The 17,517-nt window shown below is 38.4% G+C and overlaps 1 protein-coding gene across 6 annotated transcripts in view; it reads right to left on the bottom strand.

The window, feature by feature from the left end:
- The window catches only part of LOC141905831 (uncharacterized), a 270,857-nt gene that overhangs the window by 137,681 nt on the left and 115,659 nt on the right, over window positions 1-17,517 (bottom strand). For all 6 annotated transcript variants that reach the window (XM_074794884.1, XM_074794885.1, XM_074794888.1 and 3 more), the window contains 2 exons: window positions 15,956-16,102; window positions 1,045-1,191 (listed from right to left, as the gene is read on the bottom strand). In XM_074794884.1, the coding sequence (XP_074650985.1) occupies window positions 1,045-1,191; window positions 15,956-16,102 (294 nt within the window). The remainder of the gene's footprint in view (window positions 1-1,044; window positions 1,192-15,955; window positions 16,103-17,517) is intronic.

The following is a 17,517-nucleotide window of genomic DNA, read 5'->3' as shown; positions in this document are numbered from 1 at the left end:
AACAGTGCACTTCTGATGATGAGACTAAGTCAGCAAATAGTTTAGTGCCGGCAATGATTTTGATGATGAAAATGAAATCAGTGACAATTTTTTTAGGCCCTGTTGATCCAGTTGTCATGGCAACGGACACCGAAATTGTCCATCCTCAAGGTCATATATATCCAAATTATTTGTCATATTTGTAAGCCCAAAGGTTATCAACACCATGGTATATAATATATCGGTGTCAAATACATAGGAAACAATTTTCTGAGGCCTGAAATTATACCCCAATGAAACCCCTTAAATCCAGCCTTCCAACATGTCGGTGGAAAAGTGGGTAAATGGGTAAATTGCTTTGAAATTTTTACTACATAAAGTAAGGATATGGCATACAATTTCACTTGAAATTGAATAGATCAGTGCATTTTCCTGGGAGACAGAGCAGTTTGTCTGAAACTTTTTCGTGAATCTTTTTCTTGGTGGCCATCTTGGAGTATGTGACCTAGACCTCAAGTTCACTTACATTCCAATTATTTATGTCTACTTTTTGGCCCAAAAGTTATCAACAACATGCTATATAATTTTTCTGTGTCAGATGCCTAGGTAACTATTCTATGAAGCCTCAAACATCCCCTATAAACCCTAAATTCCCCCCGGTACAGCAGCAGAGATACTATGTGGTATTGAAAGGGTTAAGCATATTACTTCATGCCGTACCAACCACTAATTACTTACTCACTAATTTACTCAATTAACCTGTTCTCCTCTGAATATTTACCTGAACGGTTATGGAGATACATATTTGCAGATAGCACCTAGCAGTAACTTTACACATATCCAGACAAACATATTTGTTAAGTTACAAGATCAGAGAGCCAGTAGTTTAGGATGAGTTCTCCGGACAAGATTGTGTCATTGGGTGGATGACGGACAACCTGACTCCAGTTAGAGCCTACACTTTGTTGCGGGGTATAATAAGGAAGAGAACTGGGAAACCAGACTTTTGTACACTTTCTACATGGATTAGCTGTACATATATCAATAACAGCAATTTACACAAACCTCAGCAGTTTTTTCAATCAATTCGTTATGAACTGCCTCCAGATTTTGTTGCATATTTTGAAGACCTTGTCCATAGTCATTGTCACTTCCATTGAATCTATCCACCAAATCATTTTTTAGTTTCAGTTGAATTTGGAGATTTTCCACCTGAATTACAAGAGCAACCCAATGAAAAACTAGAAAGAAACTTTAAAGAGGATGTGCACCTATGAAATACATGTAGACCCGGACAACTGCACGGGACACCTGCATTAATTGGAAATTTGAATTCCGGGTATTCAAGTATCATCTTACTACGTAATTAATAAATTCTTTTGGATTGCAAAATCGAGGTTCAAGAAATTTAGTATGAGGCGAGTCCAGGATGAATTTTTAAGGTTTTAGTTCTCATGCAACTGATTACAAGGGTGGAATTTGGCAGCTCAATTAGGGGCTGGACTAGTCCTTCCCTTCAGAATTTGAATCTGCCCACCAAAGAGTATAGAAAATATTTTTTGCATAGATATATTAAGACAAAATAAAATCCAAATGGGCCTTTTGCCGGCCTGGGGAAAAAACCATTACAGTGTCTACATAAAATGTGAAAACTTGAACAAATTTCTATCCATGTACAGCCTAATGGTATAGCTGGCTTCAGTTGAAAAAAATCATTGCACAAAAGAGAATTGAACTTGCATTTGTTGTCACGTTCCTTTTGCCATGTGCCAATGCACATGGTTATATCATTGTTTACATCTGACATCATCGGCAGACGACCAGGCCTGCCCCAGGTGTCAATCAAATGGTATAAGGGCATAATGCTAAAAGATACCCTACTAAAACTAGGGGTCCAGGGACACCATGCCCACTTGGGAAGTGGTTTCAAATGTTCAACAATCTAACAATTCCAATATTCAACGCCCCCTGGTGACCATATACAAAAACCAATGACCTTGAAACCCACCACAATCATAGAACATGTCAGCACCTACGATTTTGTTATTGACCGTGATAACAAAAGATGCCTCGTTAACGATTTCATGAGCTACAACTTTGCAATTGATTGTGGTAAGAAAATATGCATAGGTACAAATATAATATAGAAATACAGCTGCATAGCAGCAAAGTTCATAAAGACTAAAAATGTACAACTTTTTGGCCGACTTTTGAGGTAACTTCGAAAGCCTGTAGCTCAATAAGTATTTGTGTTATATTCATCATGAATGCACCAATCGAAGCAGAAGAATGGGCTTTGTCTAAGGGGTGTTAAGTGTAATAGCCAGGAAAAGCCTGAACAGTGTAATTAGCATTTATAAACACCTATGAATGACTCAATTTAGGCCTTCATTCACAGGCAGTTTCCGTAGCACTCAGTCCCTGATGTGTAACATAGAGTGCGGCACTAGCGTATTGCATACATATATGGAGGGTTACTGGCTGGGTTCCAGCTTCAACAGGTGGGTTATATTTTGATCCAAGTTGGTGGGTCAACAGAAGGTTATCAACATGTGTTTTGAAATAAATAACGTATAAGCATCAGTGTTTCAGTACTCTTTTTCACACTGTAAAAGTGACCATGGCACAATAACGCAAAGCTAATTCCGCTATTAAAATGACTGAATCAATCTATTTGATAGATATCTGTAAGGATGTAAAAGACAAAATGTTGCAGGAAAAAAATGTTGAAAGAAGGAATGTTAGTGAGCAATTTAATTTTTGACCTGCATGATACATTTCTACGCTGTTATAAAAAAACCCAATCCATGACGGATCCATACGTTAATTTCACGTTGGAGTGGAATAATAAACTTCGTCAATTTTCGAGCAATGGACAATTCATATCTACTCTTCACAAATTATTATGGGATCTATCACTATTACTATGGGGGCTGTCTAGGACTTATGTTTTCTTTGTATAAGCGTGAACGTCGACGGGGTAACACAGAAGCCCAGAAAAAACTTCGAAAACTTCGAGTCCTTTCGAAAATAATAATCTTGCATGAGAGCAAGTCTTCAAAGTTGCCTGTTGAGGTTTGGTGCCATGATAAAGGTAGACTTTACATACTCAAGCCAGAATTCATGGATATGGTAAAATCAATTGATACCGAAATCATGAATTGTGTAAATGTAACCGAATTGCAAAAACATAAAAAAAGAATTATCAGGGTAAGTAAACAATGTTTTAAAATATATTTTTTTTATTGTTCTTAATACAAAATAAAAACACATCAAAACATAATGAAATTTTCAATTTTTTCAGCTTACAACAGACAAAGTATTGCCAAACAAGGATCTTGAAGCAGTTTTTGTCGGACTCGTCACACAAATTTTTGGATTAGACCTAACAGTTTCTGTTTGGACAGACTTTCTGTGTAAATACACCCATGCGCGTTATGGAGAAATCAAGAAAAGTGGTCGATATATATTTGAGGTCATTATTTACTACCAATTATAATCTATTTTGCACTATTTTATTTTTACTTTGATTGTTCCATCACTGCACAGCGGCAATGGTATACATTTATATAACGCGCGAGTTCATCGTACTACCACGTGTCAGTTCATACATTAGTATATATGCAAATCAGCAGTGAGCCGCGTACTGCGTGTATGGCTGTGTGTATAGTAATCAGCTGAGTGAGTCTATATATAGCACAGTCACTCGGCGATGATAGTATACACAGCACTCTCACACATCGGCGGGCGCTACTGTCAGCCTCTTAAATCAGCAATTAAGACGAACTAATTGACAAATCAGTGAATTAAAATCTCTGATGAAGGGCCTCGGCTTATTGGGCGAAGCTTTATGAAATCCATGTATTTTAGGCTAAAAAACTGCCCTCGGCTTATTGGCCGAGTCGGCTTATTGGCCGGAAAATACGGTACTTGATGTGATGGACAGATGAATAAGTAAATTTTCTTTTCTGGTTCATGGGGGTTTATCGTCCAAGGTTCAACTTTATGCCGATCTTCCTGGGCATCCTTCAGACCAAAGGCAGTGCGGATAACCAATAAGTGGTTTTATCATCGATAGGTTGGTGCTGGCTCCATCAGTCACCACCGCCCTTGTCTGCAAAGAAATATGAAAATTAAAGATATCTGAAGATGAATATCTATCAGTGGGTTTCATTTGCAATCAACTTAAAAACTTACCCTGAATCCATACTCATAAATGATTCTCAAGACATCATACAGACAAGCTGTCGTAAAAGCTGCATCCATTGTTGTGTGACAATTAGAATAAGGTCCAATAATATCAAAATCACTGCTTAAATCCCTCCCCAGCAACTGCAACTCATATTCAGCCCTCTCTGGCGTACATTCTCCAGATAATTTTTTGAAAATATCTTTCAAAGAAGACATTTCTGTGGCGTCCATAGCCAGCCCGTTGAGTTGTTTATTTTTGCTATTCCACGCTACTTTACCGATAACCTTTAGTTCGTCGAGTATCAAAACTCCAGTGTAATGTATTTGTTTGTACTGGCAGGTGCTGCCATCTAGAGTTGTTAAAATAAACTATATATCATGGCCACGTATTGACTTGTTGTACTTTTACATGGTGTCAGAAACAAATGATTTTCCACATCTACTGTAACAAGTAAGGGCTATCAAAACTACTCCAATTGAGACCTTCAAACCGCCTCCAGAGTTGGACATGGCGTCCAAGAACCTTGCCGAGTCGTGGCGAGAGTTTGAACAGGGTTTTGATCTGTTTATGATTGCCTCGGAAAGAGAAGGCAAGGCACCGGAATTCCTAGCCGTAATTGGAGCTGAGGCCAGGCGAGTATATAATACATTGGAATTGACTGATGCTGGAAAAAAAAGATCTGAATTAAAGATCGCTTTAGAGAGTACTGTGAGCCAAAGAAGAATGTCACTTATTTAAGACATGTGTTTTTCACCAGAAGTCAGGAGAGGGGTGAAAATATTGATACATATGTAACCGATCTAAGGAGTAAAGCAAAACATTGTGAGTTTGGAACGCTTACAGATCGTAAAGTGTGTGGCATTCAAAGTGAAGCATTACGAGCTCGATTACTACGAGAATCAAACCTATCACTGACGAAAGCGATTGATTTATGTAGAGCTCAAGAATTCAGTGATGTTCAGCTAAAGACCCTGAGTTCTGCAAGCGGCATGGAAGCAGTTCACGCTATAAGGACCAGACCACCAGGCGATGTCCGGTACAAACAGCAACAGAATAGGCAACAGAAATTTAAATCGTCAATCACAGTTCCATCTGCATCCTGCAGGAACTGTAACAGTAAACACGATTATGGTAAATGTCCGGCCTATGGAAAGACATGTTTTAACTGTAAAGGACTAAATTACTTTTCTAAGTGTTGTTGCTCAAAATCGAGAGGAAAAATTAAACCTAGTAAAACGGTTGACACTGTCGACATTGAGGATGATTTATTCATAGGCTGTCTGTCCATCGGTAGTCTAAGTCGGTCAGATGACTGGATTGAGAATGTGTGCATCAACAGTATACCGGCAACTGTCGAATTAGATACAGGGGCGCAGGCCAATGTGCTTCCGCGAGAAACTTTTGATCAGCTGAAATCAGCAACAACTGTCATCACGAATACAGCTACTAAACTAGTGACCTACAACAATTCGAAAAATGTCACCACTTGGTGTTGCCAACTTACCATGTCAGTATAAGAACTGTAAAATGGAGCTCGATTTCTACATTGTTAGTGACAATGTAAGCCCGGTGTTGGGACATGTACTGTACTGATTTAAACCTAGTAACTAGTGATGATGGTAGACACTTCAACGCCAATGACAAGGGACGAGATACTGGCTGAAATCAGCGATGTTTTCCAGGGACTAGGATGTCTTCCTGGTGAACATCATATAGAACTAGATCCTACTGTACCTCCAGTAGTGGAGTCGCCGAAAGGTACCATTAGCGTTGCAAGCAAAGTTCAAAGCTGAACTTGATCACATGGAGGGACAAGAAGTGATCACGAAAGTTGATGTACCTACAGACTGGGTCAGTAGTTGTGTGATCATAACCAAACCAAATGGTAATTACGAATTTTTAACGATCCGCTCAATTTGAATAGAGCGATTCATCTTGAACACTATTCTATGGTCACTATTGAGGACATAGCGAACTAATGTGCGAAAGCGCAGTACTTCTCCAGATTCGATGCTACATCTGGATTCTTGCAGGCCGTCCTTGACGAGGATAGTTCGAGACTGACAATTTTTAATGCTCCCTTCGGTAGATACCGATATCTGCGATCAGATTGATGAGAACATAGCAGACATGAAGTGTATAGTTGATGATGTGTTACTTAGGGGAGTGACATCCAAGGATCACGACACTACATGTCGAGACATGTTGCAAACGTCGCGCAACAATGGTGTCCGATTTAACTCCAATAAACTGGAGTTATGCGAACCTGAAGTTAAGTTCTGCGGTCACTTAATTGGCAACGAGGGGTAGAAAGCTGAACCGGAAAAGATTCGAGCAGTCGTAAAGATGCCGGCTCCAACCGATTCATCAGCAGTTTTGCGGTTTCTGGGTATGGTAGAATACCTGGGCAAATTCATCCCGAATCTGTCTGGAATTACAGAACCGTTACGTCAGATTACGTGTAAAGAGGTACCATGGCATTGGGACCCTCCGCAGCATGCGAGCTTCCAGCACGTTAAGAAACTAGTTTCAGAGGCACCGGTTCTGAAACTGTTCGATAATTCTAAAGCAGTCACACTGCAGTCGCAAGTTCAATGGGACTAGGAGCTGTTTTATTACAAGAAGGGAAACCTGTCAGTTTAAATGATACACAATGTCGGTATGCAAAAATAGAACGGGAACTCCTAGCGGTCGTCGTTGGAACACAGAAATTCCACGACTATATTTATGGTCGCGAGATTACAATCGAGACGGATCATAAGTCGTTAGTGTCGATCTGCACGAAGTCGTAAGATAAGGTTATACCGCGATTACAAGGAATGTGCATGGCATTGCGTGAATATCAATTCAACGTTGTTTACAAACCGGGTAAACTAATGTATGTGGCAGATGCGCTCAGTCGTACGTGTTTAGATGAAACAGCAGACTGTCAAGAACTGGAAGTCTGTAGCGTCGAGAAATATCTTCCAGTTATGCCAGTTATGCGAGGAAACGAAATCGGAACCCGTATTGCAGCAACTTTGCACTGCGGTCATGATCGGTTGGCCGACAGATAAGCGAGATATCAATCCAGAACTTGGAAAACATATGACATTTCGTGATGAAATTAGTGTTATCGACAGCATTGCGTATCGCGGACAGCGTATCATAGTTCCCGCCAAAATGCATCCGGAAATGCTCGAAATCGTACACGAGTCGCATTTCGGCATCGTGAAATGTAAACAAAGCAGAGCGAGAGATATATTATATTGATCGGATATGAATAAAGACATCGAACGCATGGTATCGCGCTGCAAAATATGTCTAGAAACGAGAAACGCGAATCGCAAGGAACCATTAATTCCTCACGAAATGCCTGATCGTCCATGGGCTGAGGTGGCATGTGATTTATTTCACTTCAGACATCGGGATTATCTGATCTGCGTTGACTTCTACTCGAAGTATCCAGAAGTTGCGTTACTGCCAGAGTAAATCAACGACTAACGCGTTGAAGTCAATCTACGCTCGTCATGGAATACCCGACATTACCTATAGTGATAATGGACCGCAGTTTACTAGTAGAGACTTTCAGAACTTTGCCAGAAACTGGGGCTTTGTTCATGATACTAGCAGTCCAACATTTCCACAATCAAATGGACAAGCTGAGCGTTTTGTACAAACAGTTAAAAACATGTTAAAAAAAGCCGAGGATTCTAGTGGAGACATCTACCTTGCTCTTATGGCATATAGAGATACACCTCTAGAGGGTGTGGGTAAAAGCCCATCAGAGTTACTGATGAGTAGACATCTGAAAACGAGACTGCCAGTTGCCAAGGTCATATCAAAACCATCAAATTCAAATTCTAATAGGGATCACTTGCGTCTTCAGTCAAGGCAAGAGTTGTACAAGAAATATTATGACAGAGCCGCCAGATCACTGCCTACACTGAGGCCAGGTGAAATAGTGAGGTACAAAAAGTCTGCAAAAGACACTTGGCAACCGGCACGTGTAACAGCAGTTGCTGATAATAATGAAAGATCATATTTTAATGATGTTAATGGTAAACAATTGCGTCGTAATCGTAGACACTTACTTAAAACTGGAGAGGAAACTCTGCCTATACCGCCGGTATTAGTTCAGGGACTACCAGAATTTGAACCTCCTCAATCTCCACCCTTCTACCCAGAATCTCCTGTAGTTAGTCTCCCTGACCCCCCTGAAACTCCTCAGGTTGTTAGTGATTCTAATGTTTCCAAAACGTCCGGTCGATTTGTAAAAAAAACCAAGTTACTTGGCTGATTATGTTACTTAATAACTGATAGTTTATTTGCATTGTAATAATGTACAATGATGACTAACATTAACTACAATATCAATTTGCATTATTCGATGTTGATCTACTTATTTGTGCCTGTTAGAAATTTGTGCATGTTAGATTAGAAACTTGTGCATGTTAGATTAGAACAGAAATGGTTTTCTGTCCTTTTGGGTTATTGTTTTTACCACAAAAAAACTCAAACTTGAGTTACTTGTTGTAGTAATTGGTCTTAGGTTAGATAAGTATATTAGGCTATTAGGTATAATTTTTGCTGGTTCATACAATTTAGCATTCGGTGTATTCTTTATACTTAAGGAGGATGTAATGTATTTGTTTGTACTGGCAGGTGCTGCCATCTAGAGTTGTTAAAATAAACTATACATCATGGCCACGTATTGACTTGTTGTACTTTTACATCCAGTTGAGGTTGGTGACATTTTGCCTTTCAATGTACACTCATTTTTCCACAAATTATAACTGTTAAATGTGTCTTCTAAATAATCATAATATGACTCCGTTCCAGGAGCCTGCAGCAGTGCAGTAGAATAGCGCTGCAGTGAACTTCGCGAGGGCAGTTCGAAAATTCCCCACTCTTGTATTGCTACGTAGGCTGCAGGGCTTCGACAGTATATTGACAGAGCAATTCGATAGGCCACCATACTCCAACGGTTTCCTTTTTGTCCAGTTTCTATTTTGAAAAATTAAAATATTTTGTAAATTTTGTCTGGATTTCACTTATCAGTTTGAACTTAAATCAACAAAAAAAATTGAGTTAAAAGAGTCTCATTTTCGTCTGGAATTATGGGCTAAAGTATCCTCCAATATTGAAAATATCTATGGTTCAGAATTATATGAATTTTTCATGGAATTTAAAATGATTGTCATTCACTTACTATTGCGGTGTTGATCAGCTTCCCAGGTAGTTTTTATTGCTTGCAATCTATCTTTTTCTAATTCTGCTTCTGCTAAGACGGCTTCGATATCACCAGGCTTGACGTGAGAACAAAAATCTTCCAATTCCTTACATTGGGACTGTTCCAGTTCAATAGTATAGTCATTTTCAATTTCCGGTGAGGTGTTAATTAATCGACACTTTACATTTCTAGCACTTGAACTCTTTCTCTCAATTCTCCGCTTTTTGCTTTGTGGTGTCAAATTTGTCATAGGACGGTTGGAATCTTTTTCTGAACTTCTTGCTTTAGTTTGCGGAGTAACCAATTGTTCACGCTTGTTCCTCTTTCGAAGATTGCGATAAGCAATTAAACATTCCGGACATCGAGACTTTGCTGATAATCTTGCCTCTCGATCTTTTACTGTAGCATTGAATTGAACTTTATACCATTTTTTCACTTTTTTGATATAAACGATGGCGGAATCTTTCTCTCGATAACGAACGATGGAATATACTTGATTGATGAACAAACGCCGTCAAATTCTGGTCTGGATATGCCTGTGCAGAATACATATTCACTAGACATCCGACGAAGCATATCATCGATTGCATTCCAATCTATTGCCACGTCCGATAGACATGATGTTTTGAATAATAATTCCTTGCATAAATAATGTTTCAGAACACCAGATTTGAATATTAAAATCTTCGACACGGTTTGCTGGTCCTCTGGTAGTGAATCCCACATCACATTTCCTTGAGAAATCTCAAGAAAAATATCTCCAGAACAACTTAAAATTCGTATGTGTAATAACGCAAATGAATCGTGAATATAGTTAACTATTTTTGACAATTCCGATGGACCAGCATTAAGGGCAATTTTGCTACTGCCCCTTTAAGTAGTTTTATGGTCAGTATCTTTAGAAAGTACTGGAACATAAATAACGGCGGGTTGTGCTGGAAAAATGTAGTCATCTTTTCAGCATTACTTGTCGCAATTGAAAGACATTACATGAATGCGGCTTTATATATGTTTTGAGTTGATCAGTTTGATGGTTTCTATGGGTATGGGCACTGATAATTAGTCACGGTAATTAGAAGAGCAACTGCTATGTTTTGAACCTGTACACACAGTGATGCATGGCAACACAGGTAAAACCGTGAACTATCCTTTTAGTAGTCATACACATATACCCCAATATCCATCCTGATGTAATATGTTAACTCTTTTATTCATATATGTGTTGTTATGGCCTAAAACTCCCATTCGTATTGCTATTCTATATCACAGGTTCGTACAAGTCGTTATTCGCATGATGATAAACGCATTACTTCTAGAAAATTCAGTGTAATTCACCTATCTGAGAAAAACTGGTAAAACGCATTTTTTCTCGTCGGTTTAGCAAGTTTATAGGATTCGAGGTAGAGAACAGTTGAGGATAATTTGAAAAAGCTATCTGTAAGTTCTACATTTAAAGCGGATATGTTTTCACTATCTCTATAAAACACGGAATCAAAAGAAGTTGTAAAGCCTCTTTTCGTTCCGCTAATGGATGAAATTTAAATGAATTGCGAGTATCGATACAAGCACAGTAATTAAATGTAAGGTCATTTTTAGGAATTAGGCTTTATGCGTTTTCTGATTCGACATTTTTTTATCGGGAATTTTTCAAATACCATGTGCAATTATGTAATTTCTCTAGCTTTTTGTTATGTAATAGATCAAAGATCAGAGAAAATTCATATGTATACGCAAATGTAATTGCATCAATCAGGATATTTCATTAGGATTCTTTGCTCCGGATACAATAAACGTGGCTACTACCATTTCACTTAGATATTCTGACCATTCAAGATATCGCTCAAGTCACACAGATTTTCCAGGTACTATAGTACAAGCAAAAGTGCTCATAGTGACTTTACTATAGTTTTCTACTAAAGTATATAAACAGAAGCTGGTCTGGGTCAGCAAACGAAAATAGTAACACAGGCATGCACAGAAACACCACTAATCACATGCTAATGACTGACTTATATGCCAATATCCGATTGTAGTGCCATCTGGTTACCACAGGAGTACCCAGTAAAATGCTTGTGAAGCTATGAAAATCTATGAAAAAGAAGGAAGATCATTCGCCATCTAGTGAGAAAGTGGGCTTCATAGTTAAGCAGCTATGATCTATATAGGAGAGATTCCAATGGGCCGACTCTATTATCACGTCCGGATTGATATCCGGATGATCCGGTGATTTCGGTGAAAAAGAGTACAATCGGAGAACGACTGTGCTATCACTTAATAGACTGGTTGCCTGTTAATGCTAGGCTGAACGTGTATTTTCTTAACCGCACGGATCCACTCCGCAACTAAACCACCTCCCCAGAATGGAGAGTCCGGAGATATCCGGATGATCACGTGATCGATGAAACAGTGAAATTTGAGACATCAGGACGCGTCCAGATGGATAATAGAGTCGGCCCAATGAGTCAAACAATACCAAAATTGTATTTTTAAGTTGAAAAAGTAAATCTGTCACAGAATCTCAACAATTTTTTGAGTTGTACATTTTTAGTCTTTATGAATTTTTGATAGCACCGATAACGGGTTTCTGTCTATCTGGTTCGGGAAGCATCATCGAAATAATTCTAATCAGTATGACTTATATGACTTACTCATATGACTTATTTCCAAGTAGCGCAACCTGGGTCAATTATATGCTGGATATAATGTGGATCCAGCTACGTACAAGGGATACCACGTAAAAAGTATTGATGTTCCAAAATGGCTACGTAACCGAAGATATATGGTTCTTTCAATGTCCCCTGGTGGCAGTTGCATGAACTAGTCTGTCGCACATGCTCTCCTTGCACTTGAACTGATGCTAAGGGCAGTCTATACACTTCCTGTGCGTTTTCTCAACCATTACTCGATATCCAAGGCCCCCCCCCCCAACCAGGGGTCCGATTGGAACATCTACTGCGTCCAATCCCTCACCACGCGCCACATCGGTTATCACACGAAAAAGGCAGAACCTATCGCAGTCTTTTGACGAAGGGATATACATGAACAGTTGACGATGATTTCCTCCCAAAATCCAAGCAATTTTAAAATAAATTGCCCATGGGCAAAGTGTGGTTTACCTTGAAAGCTAGAGCTAAAAACAAATTTTTCACCCTTGGGCTTTTTTACATGGAAACAATATCGCAAAAAAATCATCTATGTTGTGCACGGGAAATTTGTCAGCGTAGATTTCAAGAATTATTCTAAAATTATAACTTCGTCCAGAGCGTCATCTCTGTGTTAAAATTGAAACAGTACATTGAATATGTGCGCGCTTTTACATTACCAGCTTTAATACAGTCACTATTAGAATGAATGGCAGCTTATTGGAACACTGCCAGTTTCTTGGAAACTTAAACTAGGCCACATGTCAAGGCATGTTTTCACACGATGCACACTAGAATTCAAATGTACGTAGCTCATACTCGGTTGGCCGTTTTTATCAAAAATAAAATTTATTTCAAAGAATCCAAGAAAAAAGTTTTCACTCGGTACCTCTGAAGTCGGGTTGGTCGGGTTACGACAAACAGACCATTATTTTGGGATGTCACATATCAGAGGGTGGCTGAATATTGGGGCTTGGCAACCTCTTCCAATGTTGGCCACGGAAGCTAAATTACCAGTACAGAAGAAATCGGCTATTAGATCGTTTTAAATCCTGGAATTTACCACTACAATATTCAGACCTCGATAGACCTTATAGTTTGCTGCTTAGTATTTTCAGGTCACAAGAAATAACAATTTATTACAAATTCTATCGAACAGATAACACAGCGCTCATCTTCTGCTACGATTATTCAGCCTACTTTCAAGTCAAACGTTCATGAGTTACAGCATCACCGTATTGTACTGTACGAGCTTGTGTGTGTGTGGTGTAGCACTCCGCGTGCATGTGGAGGCCTAGTGTAAGTGAATATTCGCTTACACCTCAATGTCAATCAAAACAATCACCGGGTATTAAAATGAAACAATACCTATGGCAGATGAGTGAAATAATTACACCCTCACCAGCGATGAGCATTTGAAATCGGCACGTATACGGCACCTAGTCCAATGAAACGTACGCCATTCTATAGCTTTCCCATAATTATTTTAGTAGTAGCCGGAATTCCTCGTATATCCCAAAAACAGCCAATCCCATTCGCTCGGCGAGACGACGCCCCCCAATCGAGGTCATTGCAAATTTATACGCGAGAGCTAAGAATTTTCCCACCAAAAACAGTTTTTCGTAGAATTTTAGGTCAGTTGACCATGTCATCGACAAAGGTTCGCCATGTCTTCAATCGCATCGATTATACATCGTTTAAGCCGAGAACCAATGAAACAAATGCTCATATAAAAAAACGTACTGCGATTTTACATGAATTGGCTCAATGCCAACATCATATCGCTGACAAAGGTAAACCAAAAAGCACTTAAACAAATCTTCGTCTCACCATACAGCCAAACAATTCTTAGCTGGTTTCTCGCCTCTGCCAGGTCATTCATAATGCTATGAAATGACATGGAATGGATGACGATATAACTCATCATGACAAACTGCGGTACACCTACCAAGACGGTTTATCTCTTCAGTGGCAGCGAACGTGTTAAAGGGCAACTGCCATCAAAATTGTACTATCCATGATTGCTTAACCAGAAGAAACTTGAGTATGGAAATAACGAACTGACATCTGACTGATCGAAAAAGGTATCTCTAATTAGCCATAAATTAGTCATTTATTTATCCACAATTCATCTATGTAGTTCACATATTTCCCGCAGTAGCGCTATTCATGATGTCTATGACAATCAGCGCACGCACGCATACGCGCTAGTCATAGCCTATGTAGAATGGATAAAATAAACATCGTTTGTTCACCTTATCCACAGACCAACAGCGCTACTCACTAATACACATCTATAATGTCATACATAGCAACAGTAGCAACAGAATACAATGGTAAGAGTTTATCAATTCAGAAACACTTCTAAACGAATAAATTTACCATGTGAACCGTCTAGTGAAATGACTAGAAGCTGTGAGTGTTTGTCAGATATGAGCTCAGAAATGCGCACGCTTACATAAATGATTGAATCAAGAAGTTTTCATGAAAATCTGTCTATTGATACGATCTCCATCACACACAACTGCATGATGATTCATCATGAATATACATGGTAGTGGGTTTTCCCCACTTACTCAAATAGACACTCTCCACGTTCATGGTGTAATAATATCATCTATTTCATACACTATGTCAGAGTTTGTTAACGTTAGACAATCTATTTTCATAAATTGAACAATTTCCAAGATTCACTTCCCTCTTTCCCAATTTTACTGTCCTTCTATAAAATTCACTGCTTTTCACGGCCGCCCGCGACGAAACCTGGCAGTTGAATCATTTGCAATTTCCAAGAAAACTTGAACTAGGCTACGCGCGAGGCGCACTTTTCATATACATGAACAGATCAGTACACCACACTGCAGCGAGTCTGTGTCTAGGACGTGTATGAAGCATGCATAGGCCTATATATAAAGGGGCATGTGAAACGAAACGAAATGTAGTTACAACAACAAATAAATAACTAAATTAATAAATAAGCAACGGATTCCGATGAAATTCAATAGGGTAAGAGATTTTATTACTGCATTGAATGTTTTGAAAGTTCCGTAGAGAAACTATGCCTCATTTCTAAGTTATTTTGTACCAAAGCAAGAAACTTTCATATGCGATAACAAAATGGACTTCGCTAAAGCGAAAGTCCATAACAATATTCTATTTTGATGGCATTTGCCCTTTACGAAATTCCAATCTATATTGTTTATGAATTATTAGGTGACTAATTCTATCATTGTATCTAAAAATTAGTTGCTTCCCTCTTAATTACTGAATTGGTCTCTTCTGTTCTTTATGGTATAGGCCCTATATAAATATTTCAACATTTTGTTCACTCAGTATTCCTGAAGTTATAGGTTATAGCCAAAATGTGGATGGAGTCAATAAACTGTTAGCTATAAGGAAACTTTTCAGACTTCATCTATCGTCATATCAGTTTGGGACTCACTATTTATTGTCACAACATGCATTTCTTCAATGGCCATTCACAGATGATATATTTGAAATCACTTTTATCTTTCTTTCTTATTCAACAAATTCTCAAAATGGCTCTAATCAACTGGTTTTCAGTTAATGATGTTAATCTTTACTATTAGATCTTATCAACCATATCAAGATGATAGACCAGGGGCCGGTTTCACACGTACAATGGCTACCAAAATAATGATCCCAAGTGAGAACCTAGCATAAACACACCCACAACATGAACACTACAGCCAACACAGACTGATCCATAACACAAACCTGATTTTCAAGATGCAATACCTATAAATTTATAGCACACAGGTAAGGTATTGAATAAAATTTGATATTAGGTTCATCATCCCAGCCAGATAAACAAAGTTAAAATATTATAATATTTAAACAATTAATTGCAATTAATTGTGCAAGTCACCAAAATAAATCTTAACTTTATTGAAGATTAATGATATTTACCTCTGTAGCCAATTTCGTTGAATTGTCTTGTTCGCAGAGTAAATTCTGTCTAGTGTGGAAGAGATTGTCCTCTAAATCATTATACTTAACAGTTAATTCTAGAAGTTGACTTTCTTTCCCTGCCAATTCCCTCTCCAATCCTTGTTTCTAGAAGAAAATACAAGCCCTATAGTTTTCAATTTGCCAGTCGTTGCTATACCCAAAAGCGACATTGTCCTTGGCACCAAGCGACATCACCTTTACCAGAAAGCGATGTACACTCTCACACAGAGGCAACGTCGCATTTTCCCGAAAGCGACGTCCCCTTTTCCAGAAAACGACGTCGCATTACTAATAACACATCGCTAATCAGGCCATTTTAAAGCAACGTCTTCAATTTGTGTAAGGGTTTATCCTCCATATGCCTTTAATCCATATACCTAGTGATAAGAAAATCCTATGGAACTGTAGACTATGAAGCGGGAACAAGCTAAAGAATGTCGCTGAAGCCCCATATCAAGGGAAACGCCTGAGTGTAATATTCACCATGAGTGTATGTCGACCCGTTTATGAAGGGAGGAAATGAACCTTGCCCTTTAACCGAGAGGACCCAAATCAGTTCCCGAAAGTCTCTAGGATAACTCATGCATCACACTCCTTCCATCATAAAACAGGGATGAAAACGGCCCATATTGAAAAAGTCGGAAAATATTTTTTTTCAAATAATTTATGGGGAAAAAAAATCAGTAACTTTTAGCCAAACTAGGGGTCCAGGGACACAATGCCCACTTGGGAAGTGGTTTCAAACGCTCAACAATCTAACAATTTCAATATTCAACACCCCTGGTGACCATATAGAATAACTAAGATATTGTATTATTCAACGCCCCCTGGTGGCCATATACAAAAACCAATGACCTTGAAACTCACCACAATCATAGAATATGTCAGCAGCTACGATTTTGTAATTGATTGTGATTACAAAATATGCCTTGTTACCAATTTAATATGGAAATACTAAGTTATTCTACTATTCAACGCCCCCCTGGTGACCATATTCAAAACCCAATGACCTTGAAACTCACCACAATCATAGAACATTTCATGAACTACAACTTTGCAATTGATCATATGGTAACAAAATATGCCAAGATACCAATATAGCAAGGAAATACTAAGTTATTATACTATTCAATGCCCCCTGGTGACCATATAGAATAACTAAAATCATACGATCATAGAACACGTTATAAGCTACAACTTTCTAATTCATTGTGGTAACAAAATATGCACTACAATCATAGAACACGTTATAAGCTACAACATTCTAATTCATTGTGGTAACAGAATATGGCAGATTGCACAATATTGGGTACCAGACTCCGTCAATATAGTTATAAGGGTATAATTTGTTTTAAATATGATAAATGCTTTTTTCTTTCAGTTTATATTCATGAACGTATCATTGTGGAATAAATAAGAAAGATTTATGAGTGTATGATATTTATTTTGTTGTAAAATCTGAAAAATAAAGTATCCCGAACGTATTTCTATGGACGAAATTTTCTAACGAACGTAGAAGC

The sequence above is a fragment of the Tubulanus polymorphus genome, chromosome 5 (assembly GCF_964204645.1).
Source record: "Tubulanus polymorphus chromosome 5, tnTubPoly1.2, whole genome shotgun sequence".
NCBI classification, from domain to species: Eukaryota; Metazoa; Nemertea; class Palaeonemertea; order Tubulaniformes; family Tubulanidae; genus Tubulanus; species Tubulanus polymorphus.
The sequence above is the reverse complement of the archived record's forward strand: the minus strand, read 5'-3'. Positions and strand labels throughout refer to the sequence as shown.